The 17,679-nt window shown below is 46.6% G+C and overlaps 1 protein-coding gene across 1 annotated transcript in view; it reads left to right on the top strand.

The window, feature by feature from the left end:
• Positions 1-17,679, top strand: part of ZXDC (ZXD family zinc finger C) — a gene marked incomplete at its 5' end in the record, with an annotated part of 39,610 nt that overhangs the window by 11,624 nt on the left and 10,307 nt on the right. Inside the window, 3 exons of the mRNA XM_046682280.1 lie at positions 231-919; positions 2,081-2,143; positions 2,800-2,884. Of these exons, the coding sequence (XP_046538236.1) occupies positions 231-919; positions 2,081-2,143; positions 2,800-2,884 (837 nt within the window). The remainder of the gene's footprint in view (positions 1-230; positions 920-2,080; positions 2,144-2,799; positions 2,885-17,679) is intronic.

Raw genomic sequence — 17,679 nt, 5'->3', positions numbered from 1 at the left:
AGAAATCTCTGTCACCTCAAGGGTTTGAGACAACAAATGTAAAATGCCTCACACGTCATCAGGCAGTTCCTTCCTTTGGTGTGCAGCCACCCTCCATGTGCCAGGCACTGGGTTTAGGAGAGGACAGTAGATGTTGCCTTGATGGGTCGCTTGCTAGCACCTTGAGCACAAGCTGAACGTCCTAGTCCTTTGAGGTCATACAGTAACTGAAGTGTTCGTTCCTTTTTCAGATCTCTTCCCTCAGCTAGGAGCTCCGAGTTCTCTCACGCCCAGCAGTGAGCTGGGTGGCCCAGGCCAAAGCGAGCTCAACAACATAGACCTGGCAGCACTCTTCTCCGACACACCTGGTGACGGTGGTAGTGCAGTGGGGGCCTCGGATGAGGCCCTGAACTCTGGAATCCTGACCATCGACGTAACTTCTGTGAGCTCCTCTCTCGGGGGGAACCTCCCTGCTAATAATAGTTCCTTAGGGCCAATGGACCCGCTGGTCTTGGTGGCCCACAGTGACATTCCTCCAGGCCTGGACAGCCCTCTTGTTCTCGGGACAGCAGCCACAGTGCTTGAGCAGAGCAGCTTCAGTGTGGATGACGTGCAGACTGTAAGTGCAGGAGCGCTGGGCTGTCTGGTAGCTCTGCCTGTGAAGGACGTGGGCCAGGACCCAGAGGCTGTGACCTCCAGCAGCAATTTAGCAGCGAACACCACCACACTGACCTCTTCAAGTGTCCCCCAGGGAAGCACCGGTGTCCCAGAACTGCATGCGCCGATCAAAGTGGAGCCAGCCTCACCTCCTGGCCCTGGTGCTGTCAGGCAGCGAGAACGAAGCAGAGGGGCGTCCCAGTCTGTGTCCTGCAGCCCTGTGGAAAAGCCCTGTCCTCAGAGAGACACAGGGCCCAGTGCGGGGACCGGCGGCTTATATTTGGTATGAAGTGCTGTGTTCCGTCACCACCACTAGCTCACTTCTCTTATACTCGATTCTGAGGATGTTCTGGATTAATCACTTACGTGCAGACATTTCTTACTGGTTTGCAAAAGGACGGAGCCCTGGACTACAAGTCTGGAAATCTGAATCCTGATCTTGAGTTGAACTGACTAGTTTTTACGACCTTGAGCAAATCACTTACCCTGTCTGAGCCTTAAATTCTCATTTATTTCTAAAATGAGAGGCTTTAGCTAGATGAATTCTAAGGTCCTTTAGAGTTCTTTGATTCTGTGATAATGTGTTTCTTTTCTTGAAAAAACTTGGCGTATTTCATACTGTGGAAGTGTTCTGCCTTTGTGTTCTTCACGTAATAACAAGTCCTTCGACTTACTAATGACCAGAGGAAGAGGAATCGTGACGTAACTGTCTTTAAAGGTTTAATGAAAACTTTAAAACCTTGCAAAAAATTTTTTAAAATTAGAATTAAGGAAAAAAAGGGAGTGGTTTGTGAGCCTTTGTTTCTGGAGGGTTGTAAAAATACTTCTCCAATTTTGAGGCTTGGCAGTTAATATACTTTAATGATATTTATGCCAGTTATACATTTAATATAATTTAATTTAAAATAATTTAATTAGAGTCTTAGGAGAGTTTGACTTCTTCCTCTGTCTCAGATGGGAATGATCAAATAGGTTTTTTCTTGTGGCACAAGTTAAATTTGATGGTGATATTTATGTGTGTAGAGTGTTAAATCTTACTTTACCACAATTTTTTTTTTTACAAAAGTTAAATCCTTTGAATTAGGATCCACTGTGAGGGACATGGTAACCCATTTGCCACGGAGCCCGCTTTTGCTCCTCTCCGTCGGAGGGAAGCACGGGCTCTGTCGCGCCTCTCCGGGCACCTCACTTGGCAGCAGCACAGCCACCCTTGCTGACCTTGGCTTAGGCTGCCACAGTGGTTGCTAAGCGGGCAGGTGGTTGGGCCAAGAGAGGAGATGGCCATGGCTCAGAGAGCAGTAGGGAGGCCGTGCCTGTGTGCTGGCCTTGGTGCCTGGGGAAACTCGTTCTCTGGTGCCACTGCCTCTCCAGGGCTGTGATGGGGGTGGAGGCAGGAGGAGCTGCCATGACCTTGATGCTGACCCCTTGTTCGTTTTCTCGCTAGCTGTGTGACGTTGGGCTGCCTCGATTCTCTGAGCACAGATGGTGTGTGGTGAATGGGTTACAGGTATGCCACAAGCTGCTGAGGGCTGTTCTTTTTCTTTTTGCAGTGATAAGTATGAAACTGTTTTTCTTATAAAACATTCACACATTTACAACAGTTGATGTCCTGTTTGAATACTGTTTGGCTCCCTCAGTAAACTTCCTGAATTCAGTAACGTAATTACTGTTTTGGTATATGAGACTTTTGAGTCGAGCATCTGCCGCCAGAGCGGCCTCTGCCGTGGGTGTATGAGATAGGACCTCGCCAGGTCTGCCGTACGAGTATTATGTGGCATGTTCTGAAAAATGCTGGGAAGTGCTGCAATAAATTAATCCTGAATTACCAGAGGAATGCTGGTGATTTGTTTCAGACAGCAGAGAAGTATGTAATTCATTTTATAACAGTTTCTGTGTAAAATATTTTAATATGTTTTAGAGTTTGGAGGAATAAACTTTGCTTCTCTGGATAATAAAATTATGTATATTGTTCCAACTCTGATTTCATTTAGCTGTCACTATAATTGAATGTGGCATTTGATTCTCTGAGCCTTTCTGGAGATCCCGAAAGAGGACTGGACTCTGCCTGTTCAGGAGGCAGACTTAGTCCATGTCACTAGCTCCCTTGCTCCCCTTCCGTTGCCGTTTGCATCAAGTGACTGACACACTTTTCTTTGGTCTCAGGAAAGTGAGGGCTCAGCAAGAACTGATTCCCGAGCCATTCAACTAGCCAAGAAAAAAAAGCAGAAAGGAACTGGGAGCAATGCAGGTGAGGCTGTGTGCTGCAGTACTGGGGGAGCGAGGGATCTGAGAGTCACCTTGGGGCTTAATTAAAGACAGAAGAAACACATAGAATAGTAGGTGTTGCTGTGTGCTCTGTGTTACTTTTACGTTAAAAATGCCCACTCCTCAACTCCCTAGTTTTATGTAAACTTAAGAAAAAAAGTTACTAGCAGAATTCCCAGCATCAGTGTGGACATGTCTTATTTTCTTAAAAAAGCTGTGTGTAAGTTGGTGGTTGCAAACACCAGTGTCTGTGACCTGGCAGGCTGCTAAGGTAAAGAACATAGCAGGCCAGGTGTCAGAAAAGTGGAGGTGGGAACCCGAGGCTAGGTGGCTGCTGGCCCCTGACCTTGGCATTAGGAAGACCCTGGAGACAGGGCTGCCACTCTCCACAGGGCCTGCATACGTGTCTCTTGGTGGCACGTGGCGTTATGGATACCCAGTTCAGAGTTATGTGGAAATCTTCTAATTTTAAAGTGTTAGCAGCTTTCTTGAATTTTTAAAAAAACCCTATGTGGGCCAAACAAGACCTGCTGGTTTGTCACCTCCTGCATCTGTCCGTCCATCCTGAAAATGGAATAGTGGCACACAGTGCTTAAAGGAAACTTGAGTAAATCCTTTTGTAAAGGTAACAGTGAATTCTTTTAATATTATTTTGAGTATTTCATTTGTCTTTTATATTTATCTAAAATTTATTTTAAAGATATCAAGGGGTGTGTAGGATTAGCAGTACAATTTTATGTTTCTGTTCTTAAAAGTATCATGGCTTCTTATTTAAAATAATAGTAACTCTCTATTTTCTGTTAGTTTTCATACAGCAAATACTGCCTTCTAATAAATCGTGTGTGTGTCAGTGTTCACTGTGACTGAGGGACGGTTACCTCTGCAGCTCACACAGTGCCCAGGTGGAACTTGCAGAGATAATGAAAGAAGGGGGTGGTGGTCGTGATGCTGGCCATTTATAGGATGAAAGAATTCAGCACATCTTAGGCAAAGTTAATGAAGCAAACCAGATGCCTTTATTTAACCTGATAGGTAATCTCCAGCCTGAAGAAAAAAGAATATGAGAATATTTAGACATATAGTATGTGTTATATCCATTGCATTGCTTTGGGTAGCAGCTATGGATATAGTTTTTTTTTTTTTTATTAGTTTTTATAAATTTTTTATCATCTTTAAAAAAATGATGCTTAAAAAACATAGCCACTTGCTATTATCACTTCTTTAAAAATTAACAGTATTTCTTTAATGTGAATACCTAGCAAGTGTTCAAATTTTCAGTTGTCTCAGTGCCATAATGGTTTTATAACTGTTCGGATCAGAATCCAAATAAGGGTGACATATTATTATTGGTTGATGCGTTTGTGAGGTCCCTCCTTCCGTCTCCCTCCTGTGTATCTCTTGAGGAGTCTGGTGGTTTGTCTTCTGGAGTCGGCAGTCTGGATTTTGCTGATTCCATCACTGTGGCATAGTTAAACAGGTCTTCTGTCTTCTGTATTTCCTATAAATTAGTAATTACATCTAGAGGCTTGATCTCAGGGAAGTTTGATTCTGTGGGGGCAGGTGGGGGCCTTAGCAAAACAGCTTTGCAGGTGTTGGGGGGTGGCTCTCATGTCTTGTGGTCAGTCTGTCCTCTGTTGCTAGCAGCCGTCGATAGCCAGTGACTAGATCTGTTAATTCCTTAGGGGCTGCAGAATGATGATGTTCCGTCATTCCTCTCTCATTACTGGCTAGAATACAGTAGTGCCCCTTCATCTGACGGGGATACGTTCCAAGACATTCAGTGGCTGCCTGAAGCCAAAGATAGTACCAAACCGTGTATATACTATGTTTTTTCTGTATATACTATGTTTTTTCTTATACGTACGTACCTATGATAAAGTTTAATTTACAAATTAGGCACGGTAAGAGATTAACAACAACTAGTAATAAAATAGAACAGTGAAAACAATATATGTATTAAAAGTTACGTGAATGTGCTCTCTTTCTCTTTCAGTCCAAACCTTTTCCTGAATGTGTAACCATCCCTTACTTGGAGTAAATGGCTTGGTGTCACTTGTTTTAGGGGTTCCCTTGCTGAAGTCTTCGTATAGGCTCAGTGCTTTCTGGTGCAACATGTTGCCATTGGTCAGAACACATTTTCTGTTCGTATCTTCCACAAATTTAATGCCTTCCCCATCTTAACTAAGCACTTACCACGCACTGTGGCTGTAACCTTTGCAGTTTGAGGTGCAACAGCAAAACCAGCATGAATTTGTTTTTCCTTCTTCACAATTTCATGGATAGAAGATTCCTTCTTACTTTAGATCTTAGCAGACTCAGCATATGATTTTTCTTCTTTCCTTATGAAGTCAGCAACTTTCACCTTTTCACTTAAAGGAAGCACTTTACAGCTTATCTTTGGCGTCTCCAAATTGCCGGCGTCTCCAAATTGCCAGCGTCACTGCTGTCATGCTTGGGCAGCCGTTCTTAAGTAAAATAATAGTCTCTTGAACGCAAGCACTGCGACATTGCAACAGTTCATGTCATAACCGAGATGCCTACTAAGTGATTAACGGCCAGGTGGTGAATACAGCCGTGTACACACTGGTCACAGGGATGATTCACGTCCTGGACAGGATGGCGTGATTTCATCACACTACTCAGGACAGTGGACAATTTAAAACTTATGGGTTGTTTATTTCTGGAGTTTTCCGTCTAATATATTTAGACTGAGGTTGACCACAGGTAACTGAAACTACAGAAAACGAAACTGTGGATACGGAGGACTACTGTACTTGTGTAAGAGCAGCTTCTCGTCCGTTCTTTACCCTGAGGTACAGTCCATACAGAAAAGTCAGGGTAAATGTCTGAATCTTTATCAGTTTTCAAAATAATAAACTGGTTTCTTAGCATCCTACAATGGTGGTCAGAGTATTTTTATAAACATACTGATTTAAACATTATTTTATAGACTTTTAAGGGAACCAGAAATCTGGAACCTGCCAAGTCTCCAGCCTTCATTTGTGAAGTAGTGGAAGAACTTTCTAGTAAGTCAAAGGCTTACATTTTGCCTCCCACATATCCTCCTTGAAAAGCCCTCTTGAGATACTGTAATCAGCCAAGAGATAGAGGATTATAAATATAGGCCCACAATCCCTTTTCCAAAACCCTTGGGGTCAACAGTGTTTTCTTACCTGACATTTTATTTTGCTGGAATTTCAGACTTGCAGAAAAGATGCTTTCCTATTTGGCAATAGTCGATGCATATTGTCACCCATTTGTGACGTCCACTTGTGGTACCCTTCACCCAGCCTCCTTTCACGTTAACATCTCCCACAGTCGTGGTGCATTTCCCAAAGCTAGGAAGGCATCCAGGCCACAGTCCTGCTCAGTGGACTGCAGACTTTATTGGGCCTGGACCAGTTTCCCACTAGGGTCCCTTTTCTTTTCCAGGACCCCGTCCAGGATCCCAGGTTCCATTTGGTTGTCACCACTCCTTAGTCTCCTCCTGTCTGCGTTAGCCCCTCAACCTTCCCTTGCCTTCCATGGTGCTTTCAAAGAGTGCGAGTCCATTAATCTGGAATGTTCTTCCCTTTGGGTTTGTCTGCTGCTTTCTCTTGATTAGGCTGAGGTTATGGACTTTTTGGAGCCAGAGTGAGGTGCCCTTCTCATTGTATCTTAGGCAATCAACATGTTACAGGTGATGCTAACCTTGATCACTGGGTTAAGGTGTTGTCTGCCAGGTTTCTCTGTTGTGAAGTTACTATTTTTCCCTTTGTAATTAATAATTATTTATTTTGAGGTAGATACTTTGAGATGGTATGCAAATCTCAGGGATCTACAAGATCACCCTCACTTCTAACACCAACTGCAAGTTTGAGTGTCTCCAAGACCATACTTAAGTCCTCTAATTCTCTAGAAGGGCTCAGAAGTACACTTATGGATTATTGCAGTGAAAGGACACAGAATAAAGTCAGCCAGGGGAAGAGGGGAGTAGGACAGGCTGCAGGAGAGTTCCTAGGGTGAAGCTTCCAGTTGCTTCTCCCTGGAATTGTGGGCAGTGCTTACTTCTCCAACTGTGTGACAACATACATGGAGTATTGCCGACCAGGGGAGCTCACCTGAGCCTCGCTGTCCAGACACTTATTAGGGCTCGATTGCAAAGGCATGGCAGCCTATCCACGTGGCTGACTGTCTCCAGCCCCTTTGCAGGTTGAGCCGACACTGACTCAAGGCCTCCACTGTGAGTCACGTTGTTAGACTGTCTGGAGTGGCCCAGAGCCCCAGGTAAACAGACATACCTCCCAAGCAGGACATTCCAAGGACCTGGAGATTCCTTCCCAGGAGCTGGAGGCAAAAGCCAGACCTCTCCTTGGGCAAAGTCAACCCATTCCCGCACATTGTGCAAATACCCTGTTTCTCCTTCAGCCTTCTGCTAATTCAGCACTAAAGGGGGACTTTGCCTGTGGTATTACTGTGGTAGTCTGATGATGATTTTCTGTTTCTCTCATTCTTGTACATTATTAATTAGCATTCTTCTGTAAGGAAGAGCCGTCCCTTCTCCCGTTTATTCATTCCATTCTGTCAGTATGGCTCAAAGATGGCTGTTTATCCTTTAGGTTATTATAATCGCTATTGGATTCTAATCAATGTCAGCAGTTACGTTGCTGCTCAGATTGTTCCAGCTTTGGCCGCTGGGAGCTCTTTGGTTGGATTCCTGTGCCCTTTTGATATACTCCATCTGGTTTGTTGGGGGGCACTCCCTTGCTTTCTGGCACCCCCAGTCTCATGTGTTATCCCTGCCGTAGCCCTGGAATCAGCCACTTCTCCAGGGAGCCCTGTTCCTCGTCTTGGAGCATGGCGTTAGAATCCACGTCTGGGTGCCGGGTGTGCGTGTTGCTCATTGCTACCAGGGGTTGTTGTGTCTAGGCTTTTCAGTGCACAGTGCTAGGAAATAGATTTATGCACGTTAGCCCAGGCCAGCTGTGTTTTGAATTCAGAATATTTCATGCTTTAGAATGGTGATACGGTACATAGGTCCTGTGTTTCCCAACACGCCCAGTGACTGCATCGGCGCTTCTCAGTGAAATGCATTCACGTGAGTAGGATCAACTAAGACTATGAATAGCTTCATAGGAGTTCAGGTCAGGTGTTGCTGCTAAATTATTTTTGGCACCAATCTCAGGCAGGAAAATGTGGGTGACTTTTTTGGGTTTTGGGATTGTGATTTAGGAATTGTAGTGTAATCAGCCAGAGAACAGAAGTTGCAGGGTCACAGGACTGTTAGTGAAATCCTGTCATTTAAACACAGTTGAGGCCTCATCATTGTCGGTGTAGCGAAGTGCCTTTAAAGCGCACGCGTCGATCCTTAGAAAATGTGCCCTCTGAGTGACTGGAAAAGTAAGAAGAGTCGAAAGTCCAGGACTGTTCCTATTGGGTTGCTACTGAGGGTGGAAAATAAAATTGTAACAGTTTCTTCATCATTACTATTGAGGTTCTCCCCTCGGAATAAACCAAGAATATTTTCTCAATGTGAAAAGTAAAGAGAAACTTATTCTTGAAGCTGATAGCAAAATAAGCTTCCAAGAAGTAAATGTAACCAACTTCAGAGCTGTGGACTGACTTGCCGTCTGCGGGCAGTGGAGGGAAAGAAAGTACAGTGCTCGCTGGAGAGAGGAAACAGCCAAGCCCCGTGTCTGTGTGACAGGAAACGAATGTGTGTGGCTCCCTGACTCTCTGAACAAGTCAAAAAGCAAAATCCCAACTACATGTTGTCTGGAAGAGGCCCGTCCTGGATGAAATATTTAGGAAGGTTAAAGTTAAGGTAAAACAAAACACAAACCCAGCATCACAAAGCGGAGATTGATACTAATATCAGAAGTGTAGAATTCAGGAACAGTTGGAGCAGAGAAGATTTTCCCTATTTTTAGTTACTCTCCACATGTAATCAACAGCAGAACCATAATACTTTTGACCATTGATATAAATGTTTATATGAGAACTTACATTATCAAACAATATAAGTAAAAACTGATGGAAATCTAGAATTGGATAGATAAAAACCAAGCGATGTTGGAAGTGATTAATTTAACTCATTATTTGCAGATTAAGCAGAAGAAATAAAGATGAAAGATGTTTACAGTGGGGTTAATAAAGGTGACATAATATATGCTCCTATATGACCACGGAATATTTATAGGAGTTAAACTAATTGATTAGGCCATCAGGAAAACCTAGCACAGTCTTTAGGAAAAACAATAACTTTGCTGTTTTTGACCATAATGTGATAAAATAGAACGTAAAAATTACTTGGAATACAAAAGAAAACCTTAGCTCTGGGATAAGAGAAAAAATAAAAGCTAATTACAAATCCTTAGAGAAAAATGAATAGCCATGTGGTTGTAAGTGGAGCTCCTGAGCAGGCAACTTCTTTGTGCTCCAGTTTTCTCCTTTGTAAAACGGTAATCAAAGCACTGACTTAGGGTTCTCTTGGAGGTTAGATGAGATAATACAGGGGAAGTGCTTTAAAGCACACTGAGTGTCAGCTGATGGTGGTTGTGTGGGAAAGGCAAGCGATGTGGCCAAAGCTGGACCTGAGTCTGTGTTGCGAATGTCTTCCTCTGAAATGAGGAGGAGTAAGCGAAGTGGAACAAGCTATTATTTCAAGATGGAAAAAGAACAAACCTAGGAAGAGTCTCAGAAGTCTGGATTTTGATGCTTGTGTGTGACAGCCTGTTCAGATTTCAAATAACATTCTGTGTGAGCCGAACGGAGCATTTGTAAGTGGATGTAGCCCCTAGGCTGTCGGTTTTCACCTCAGTCTGAGCAATTTTACCAAGAAAAAGGAAAGCCTAAGTGAATTCCACAGATTCAGTGGAAAATAAATATCATGTAAACTATATGGTAATAAATTTGAGTACTTGCAACAAAATGCATAATTTCCCAGGAAAACAAATCACCATGATTCATAAGTAAGAGTCTAGAGTTCAGCAGCTGAGGATGAAGTTAGTATTTCTGAGGCTCATGCTTGCCCGTGGTTACACACAGATTCCACGCCTCGATGGAGTGTGTGCAGGGGACATTGTTCAGAGCTGGGTGGAAAGTGGGAAACTTCCCAGGGTCCGCATACCAAAGCCTGACAGGGAAACCCCCAGAAGGAGAGCTGTCGATTGATGACTTATGAAAATAGATGGAAGTGTTCTCAATAAAACATACTTAGGATCTGGCAGTATATTTAATCTAATATTCTGAGCAAATGGGGTTTAGTCACCTGGCTTGTGAATGATTTAATGTTAGCAAGTCTGTTACTCGGTTTATCACAGTAATAGGGCAGTGAAGAACTTTATTGTTTCCTCAACAGATTCTATATTTATTTAAAAAATTGGGGGCCGGCCCAGTGGGGCAGTGGTTAAGTGTGCACGTTCTGCTTTGGTGGCCTGGGGTTCGCCGGTTCAGATCCCAGGTGCAGACGTGGCACTGCTTGGCAAGCCATGCTGTCGTAGGCATCCCACATATAAAGTAGAGGAAGATGGGCACAGATGTTAGCTCAGGGCCAGTCTTCCTCAGCAAAAAGAGGAGGATTGGCAGCAGATGTTAGCTCAGGGCTAATCTTCCTCAAAAAACAAAACAAAACAAAAACACTAACAACAACAAATTGATCTCCATTACTACTTGGAGATATTTTTTTTTGGTGAGGAAGGTTGTCCCTGAGCTAATGTCTGTGCGAGTCTTCTCTATTTTGTATGTGGGACGCTGCCACAGCATGGCTTAAAAGCTGGGTGTAGGTCTGCACCTGGGATCTGAAACTGCAAACCCTGGGTCAGCAAAGCAGAGTGTGTGAACTTAAGTACTGTGCCACCGGGCTGGCCCTGATCTCCATAACTGATGGAAATGGGACTGTCATAGAGGATCTGTAGCCCAGGCCCAGAGCCGGCATCCTCCTCCACGGTGAGCTACCAGAGGCTTTGTGCACACGCACGAATCACTTTATCGCCATTGTTCTTGGTATTTAAGGTGGTTCTGGAGGCTCTTGATGTTGAAATAAACCAAGAAAAAGAAATAAGGTAGAACTATAGGGAGGAGACAGATAATAACTTGGAGATGATCTGAATGTTGGAAAACCTGAAAGAATCAACTGAGCAATAATTAGAACTTAGAAGATATTTAAGTGGCCAGTTATAGAATAATGTTTACCATCGGGAGTGCTCTCTGTGGCAGCAGTGGCAAGTTAGGAAATACGGTGGGAGAAAATAACCTCTTTCACAATAGCAATAAACGTTTTAAAATATCCAGGAGGGAATTTCACAGGTGGGCAGAACTAAATGGAGGAGATGACCAAACTTGACTGAGAGACAGAAGAGGGAATGTTCCCCAATGGGGCGACTCCTTCCCTTTCATACGGGACATGCCAGCAGGGACACGGTCGTGCGGGCACGGATGCCACTGCTGCATTCCTGTCGGGGGCAGGCGAACAGGAAGACAGTGGATCACGTGGTGAATGTGGGCACTGCGAGGATGGAGGCTGCAGTTTGTGGTCTTCAGTAGGGTGGACGGAGGCCTCATGGAGAAGGCAACCCTTGAGGGGGTGAGGAAGGGAGCCAGGGAGCTGCGTAGGCAGAACTGGGTGAGGGGACACTCCTCGTGAGCAACTGAGGCTGGAGGTGCTGTCAGCAGAAAGGCCTTTGTTGCCAGAGTGACTCAGCCCAGGGGAGCGTTTTTGGGAAAGTGCTCAGAGAGCTGTTGGGAGGCCAGCGGTTTAGGGCCTTGAGGTCGTTGTCAGAACTCTGACTTTCACGTGGAGTCAGATGGGAGAACATCAGAGGTGTAATTAGAAAAGTGACATCGTTTTGAAAGGATCATTCCAGCTGCTCTTTGAAAATAAACCGTAAGGAGCAAGGGGGGAAGTCAGGAGAGCAGGTCGGGGTTTCCTGCCGTCCCCTAGCAGGAGACAAGTGGCTGAGCAGTGGGAGAGTAGGCTGGTCCTGGCCTGTCTTGAAGACAGCTGGCCAGATGTGCCGACGGCTGTGGAGTGAGGACGGAGCCGGGACTGCAGGCTGGCGGACTCGTCCCCCAGGGTTGTGGTGTAATTCCGTTTGAAATTCCAGGTAGTTCAGAGCAGTTGGGCAAGAACCTGTGGGCAGGGATTGCTAAGGGAACAGAGAAACCAGCATAGAGGCTTTGTGCTTGTTGGGACGTCTCAGGCTACAACAGTTAGACCTGGCGGTGCGAGTCCCCTGGCAGGCCGGGACGCCAGGCTGCCGCACGCCGAGAGGCATGCCTGAGACCACGCGCCTCTGTGTGTGTCAAGGTGGCTTTTCCAAGTTGTGGCAAGTGAATGATGGCCTTTGGGGAAAAAATATTGAGATTCCGTACGGGGTAAGGAATGAAGATGAGAGATTTAAGGTTTTTTAAAAGCATGGAAAGCTGTTATCACAGCCAACACTTAATCGGTTCTGCGCGTGCGCATATGTTGGCTCCTGTCGGTCCTCGCAGCAGCCCGCTGAGGCAGAGCCCTTCTGCCCCAGGCAGCTGAGGTGGCTGTCCAGCTGGCTCACCCTCAGGGGGCGCACGCCCGGCGGGGAGTGGAGGCTCGGGCCTCGAGGATCAGTGGACACTTGGAGATTTCTAAATGAGCAGAAACTGAAATGATAAGAGAGGTGAATGTCCCTGAGTAAAAATGGGTACGGGGCGTGGGAGAGCACTGTGCAGCAGGCGGCCCGCAGATGCGAGGACGGGGCCCTCCGCGCTCGGTCAGCAGGGCGTGCCGGCCCTCGGGTGAGGACACGCAGAGGCTGCGCAGGCGCAGGGCGAGCGCGTCCTCTGGCTTTGCTGGGGAGAGCCTCGCTGGGGTGCAGCGTGGCATTTCTGGAGGGCCACTTGGTAACGTTTTCAAGAGCCAAAAAACATGCAAATGTTCACTCTTGCAATAACACTTTTGGAATTTGTCTCAAGGAAATATCCAGGGATCTGTGTGAAGGTACTGTGTGCCAGCTGCTGCTCAGTGCAGAAGGGTGTGTTCTTAAATATTTATAACTCAAGTGTCCACCAATAAAGCTGTATACTTGGTGCATATTTTTGGTCAGTCCATGTTTGTAAGACAAGCTGGGTGTGTATAGACGTTATCTTTGTGTGTATTTGCATAGAAACAAAAATGGTAGAACAGAGGCTGGCCCCGTGGCCAAGTGGTTAGTTCCTGTGCTCCACTTTGGCACCCCGGGGTTCTCTGGTTTGGATCCTGGGTGTGGACCTGCACACCACTCATCAGCCCTCACCAAAAAAACCCCAGAAAGTTCATGAATTAAAAAAAATGGTAGAACATACATCACTGCATGGGTAGTGGGTTTTTTGAGTGTTGTGATTATGGGTTTTTTGTTATTCACCCTGGGGTGGAGCACACAGGAGGAGGTTTCTTGAGTTGGACCTAGGGTACTTGGGATGGCTCCTAGGTGTCACTTACACAGATGTGTGGTCTAGAATCGATTTCCCTTGCCAGAAGGCGGACGAGAGCAGGAGGGCACGGGGAAGGGCCTGGCAGTGTGGGGTAGGGGCCACTGGGACCCCAGCACAGCCAGGTTGTCCAGCACTAGAAGGTGGACATGCGGGCACAGGGCACAGGGAGACTGCTGGGCTAGTGCCGCTGGTTCCGTCTGCACACCGCTGGAATGTCTGAATGAATCATTGGGCTCAATTAAGCCCTAAACTTAAGCCAGTGATGTAATTTTTATAATTTTTTTTTTTACATTAAAACAAAAGTCTTTGGGCATCTGAGTCACAAGACTCCCATTTCTTCCTGTTGCTGCTGTGGAGAGAGCGCAGGGAGCCCCGCTGAAGGAGGGTGGGAAGGCCCTGTGGGTTGTCAGCTAACCGGGGGTTGTTGTACTTGTAACTCTTGTTTCTAGAAGAGAGTTCTAGTAACATTCACACTGTTTCTGTCTAAGGACATCGCCCCCGAAGGCAGTGGTTTGTGAACTTGAGTGTCATGAAGTCCCAGGTGGGCTTGGGTGGGGTCTGGACTGTGGCTGGAGGAGAGCGGGTAGCAGACCCTCGTGAACGTGGGGCCATCTGGGGTGGTCTTTGCTTTAGCTGCGGGTGGCTGCTGCTGCGGCCTGTGGCGCTTGCTCTGTGCAGCTGGCCTGCCGCTCCTAGGCGCAGCGTAGCTGCCCCGAACAGCTGTGCAGAGGGCAACCCTCCCTGCAATACGTTGCGGGCTCGGCCACGTTTGTCTTTGGTCGTGGCTTCCTCAGCCCGAGGTCCTCTCTGGTCTCTGGACTAGATCTGTGGTGGAGGGCTGGCGTAGCCGGAGATGTCCCGAAGCAGGGGAAGGGGCTTGGTGGCAGAGCAGTTCTTGCTGTGTGGTGGTGAATTGTGATCCCCATCTGTGAGTGGACTGTGAGTTGAGGCGTCCTGTCCCTGGCCGTGAGTGGCTGACAAGGACTCTCTCAGTCCTGGTCGTCCAGCCTATCCTCTACTGACCGTCAGCAGTCACTCTTGTTTCTGTTAACTTGGTGCCTGCCTGTGGTTTCTTATACTGTTCCCTGCTGGAGTGCATGTTCCGGCTCCGTTTCTGTCTCCTTGGCAGACACCTGTTCTCCCTGTAGGTCCAGCTTGTTCTGTGTTCCTGTCCGGTCCTCCCCCCTCGCTGTTGGGTGACTGACCTTGGAAGTCTGACTCTGGCAGCCTGGGTGAAAGTCTCTCTGGGCAGGTCCCTAACCCTTGCAAGGAGGAGGCCTCTGTTTAACATAAAAGATATGGTTGGCTTCGCCACACAAAGGAGAGCTGTGCCGTCGTGCTGGTCTCGTGAGGCACCTTGTGGTGACAGTGCTGAGAGGCACTGTCTGGGGATTCAAGGCACCGATTCCATAGTTAAGAACTCTGGGGGCTGAGGTCTCCTCTGGTTGCGGTGGCCTTGGGCAAACGTTTGACATCTGGCTGCCACGTCCTCTTCTGTAAGAGGGGACAGTGTGGGAAATGCCCGTCTAGGTGGCTGTGAGGATTACATGCAAGGATTCCTGTAAAACACGTAGCCCAGTGCCGGCTAAAAGACTCAGTGATGGGTTTAATTAAATGTATGTTTTGCTTGTCACAGCATCTACTTCTGTACCTTCATGTAGTATTTTGTTGGAGCAAAATAAGGAAAGCAATAGCAGAGCTTTGTGTGTATCTGGTTTCAGGCCCCTGACCCTTGGAGTTCAGTTGACAAAAGTAGGAACTGTGCCCTAGGACAGTCACCCTCCATGTTGTCCCGAGCTCACTGCCCCCAGAGCCCAGGCCCGCTGTCCTCTGCCTGACACATGCTCTGGTGGTCCTGAGCTCTGGATGGTGCCCAGGGGTGTCCCGTATCCCACACCTGCCCGTTTCTCTGCTGTTCAGCCTTTCCATGTGGATTGCCCTTTCCAGCTGTGCCAGTTTGACTTTCATATCCTTGGAGACTGTCCTTCTCAGGCCCCCAGCCAGGGTTGGCCAGTGGGAGTGTTGGCAGGAGGTTAGGCAGAGGGAGGAAGGGGGAATCAAGACCTCGCTTGCACTCATCCTTGGTAGGAGTTTGATGATGGCTGTGTCTCTCCTGTCGTCCAAGTTCTTGCTGGGTGGCCCTGACATAGTTCCGGCTCTTGCGCACTGTCCCTCTTCTGGGCTCTTTCCTGCTGTGCTGACCAGGGTGTTTGCTCCTTTGTCTGCATGGAGTCCCTCTGGGTGTAATTCTGAGAGTGTTCCTGGGGTCCCAGTGGGACCCTGACTGATCGCCCAACTGTAAACAGCTCTCAAGGGCAGTGACTGCATTATGGCCACTTCTCTGTCCCCAAACCCTGCTCGGGGCCTCTTGGCAGTGGCCCCCTTAGTGTTCCCAGGGTACCCTGTACTCCCTCATCATTGCATATGGATTATAGGTTTGTCTGTGTGTCCCTGAAAAATGTACGTCCGTGTACTTAGAGCACAGCCAGCCATCGTCAGCTCCCTGGTGAGGGTCACCATCACAGCACAGCATCCAGCGCAGGGAAGATGTGGTACTGACCTGGTGAAAGGACCATAAGGCATGAGCAGATAACTGGACATGTTTCAGATAAGAGCTGTTCAGTCAGCACACCCAGTGCTAACCCTGACAAAGGCACAGCAGCTCGCGGCAGCTGCCGTGTCCCGTGGTTGTTCTGAGCTCCGTCTGTTACTTCCTGGAGTCCTCACAGCAATCTGACGAGGTGTAGGAGCCGATACCCAAGAGAGGCACAAAGAGATGAACTTGATGGGGCTATCTAGCTAGTGCGTGACCGGACCAGGAGTTGAACCCAGGGCAGACTGGCTCCAGAGGCTCCCCTGAGCCTGCTGGCACACACAAGAAAACCGTGTCATCGTCAGCAAGTGAAGGTGACGTGGAAATCCCAAGTAAAATACCAACGCGTGGGCTCCGGCTGGCGAGGGCTTGTCCAGGGTTTGGAGGGTCGGGTTTAGGCAGCTGTGGGCTTGATTTGCCACATCAGAAGACCAGAGGAGAACCTGTTATCTTCACTGATGCCAAACAAAGCAGTTGATGAAATTCATCATTACTGATTTTCAAAAATCACACACCTTAATCAACTAGGAACCAAAAAGATTTCCCTAATAATAGCAAGTCAGACTAACAGTCAAGCGCCTTCATTTTCAGTAGGGAGATGTGTTCCCAGTAGAGTCAGGAGAAAAGGCAACTAAACCAACAATGCGGTGATGTTGGACACTTTCATGGAAGGTTTAGAGAAAACTAGGTGATCAAATAGGAAGGAAGAAGAGACGACTGCTCATCACTGATGATTATCAGACCTAGAAAACCTAAGGGAATTGACTCAAATAATTAGAAATACGAGGGATAAATAGGTGGTTAATTGCACAATAAATATTTGCATATATCAAATTAGTAGCTTTTCTATTACAATAATCAAAAAAATACTGAAAAATAGATCTCACTCATTATGGCAATAAAAGTAATAAACTATCTGGGATCACTAGTGACAAATGTGTGGGGCCTGGATAAGGTCCTGTATGAGGCCTACCATGTACTTGGATGGAAACACTCAATTTTTATTGTTTATTTACATCTTTTTTGCAGTTCCTTTAAAATCCCAAAGTAGCTTAAAAGAAAAAACACCTGTCAGTTGCACGCTCATCTGGAAGAATAACTTAGAATCTCCATGCAGACTTCGAAAAAGAGAAATCATGGGGTGGGGAGAGTACTGTGCTCGTGGACTAGGCCCACGGGAGAGTGTCCCTGGGGAGAGCCCGGTGGTGCCCTGGAGGAGAGCTGGCTGGCAGGACAGTGGGGACCGCTGGGAGTCGTTCAGCAAAGCATGGGCATGCAGTAAATGGTTCTGGTAATGTTGTTTTACTCTTTGGAAAAAGTAAAGGTGGGTTTCTTCTGCACTTTTTTCTGCAGCTCCACCACCCAGAGAAAACCACTGCTAGTGTTCTCATGTTAAACATTTTCCTATGTGTGTAAACTATACATAATACTTTTTTTGAAAGAAATGATAGACTTATTTTTATCTGCTTTTTGCTATTGATAACACGAATATTTTTCCTTGTGAATAAATGTGTGTATGTTTTAAGTTACTTTATTGAGGTCATATTGGCTTATAATATTGTGTAAATTTCAGGTATACATTATTGTACATCAGTTTCTGTAAGATTGCGTCGTGTTCACCACCAATATTCTGGCTTTTATCCATCACTGTACATATGTGCCGCTTTATCCCTTTCACCCTCCCCCAACTCCTTCCCGTCTGGTAACCACTGATCAGTTCTTATCTGTATGTTCATTTATCTTCCACATGAGGGAAA

This window comes from Equus quagga, chromosome 1 (assembly GCF_021613505.1).
Source record: "Equus quagga isolate Etosha38 chromosome 1, UCLA_HA_Equagga_1.0, whole genome shotgun sequence".
Lineage (NCBI taxonomy): Eukaryota > Metazoa > Chordata > Mammalia > Perissodactyla > Equidae > Equus > Equus quagga.
Note: the sequence above shows the minus strand (reverse complement) of the source record. Positions and strands in the feature narration are given on the sequence as shown.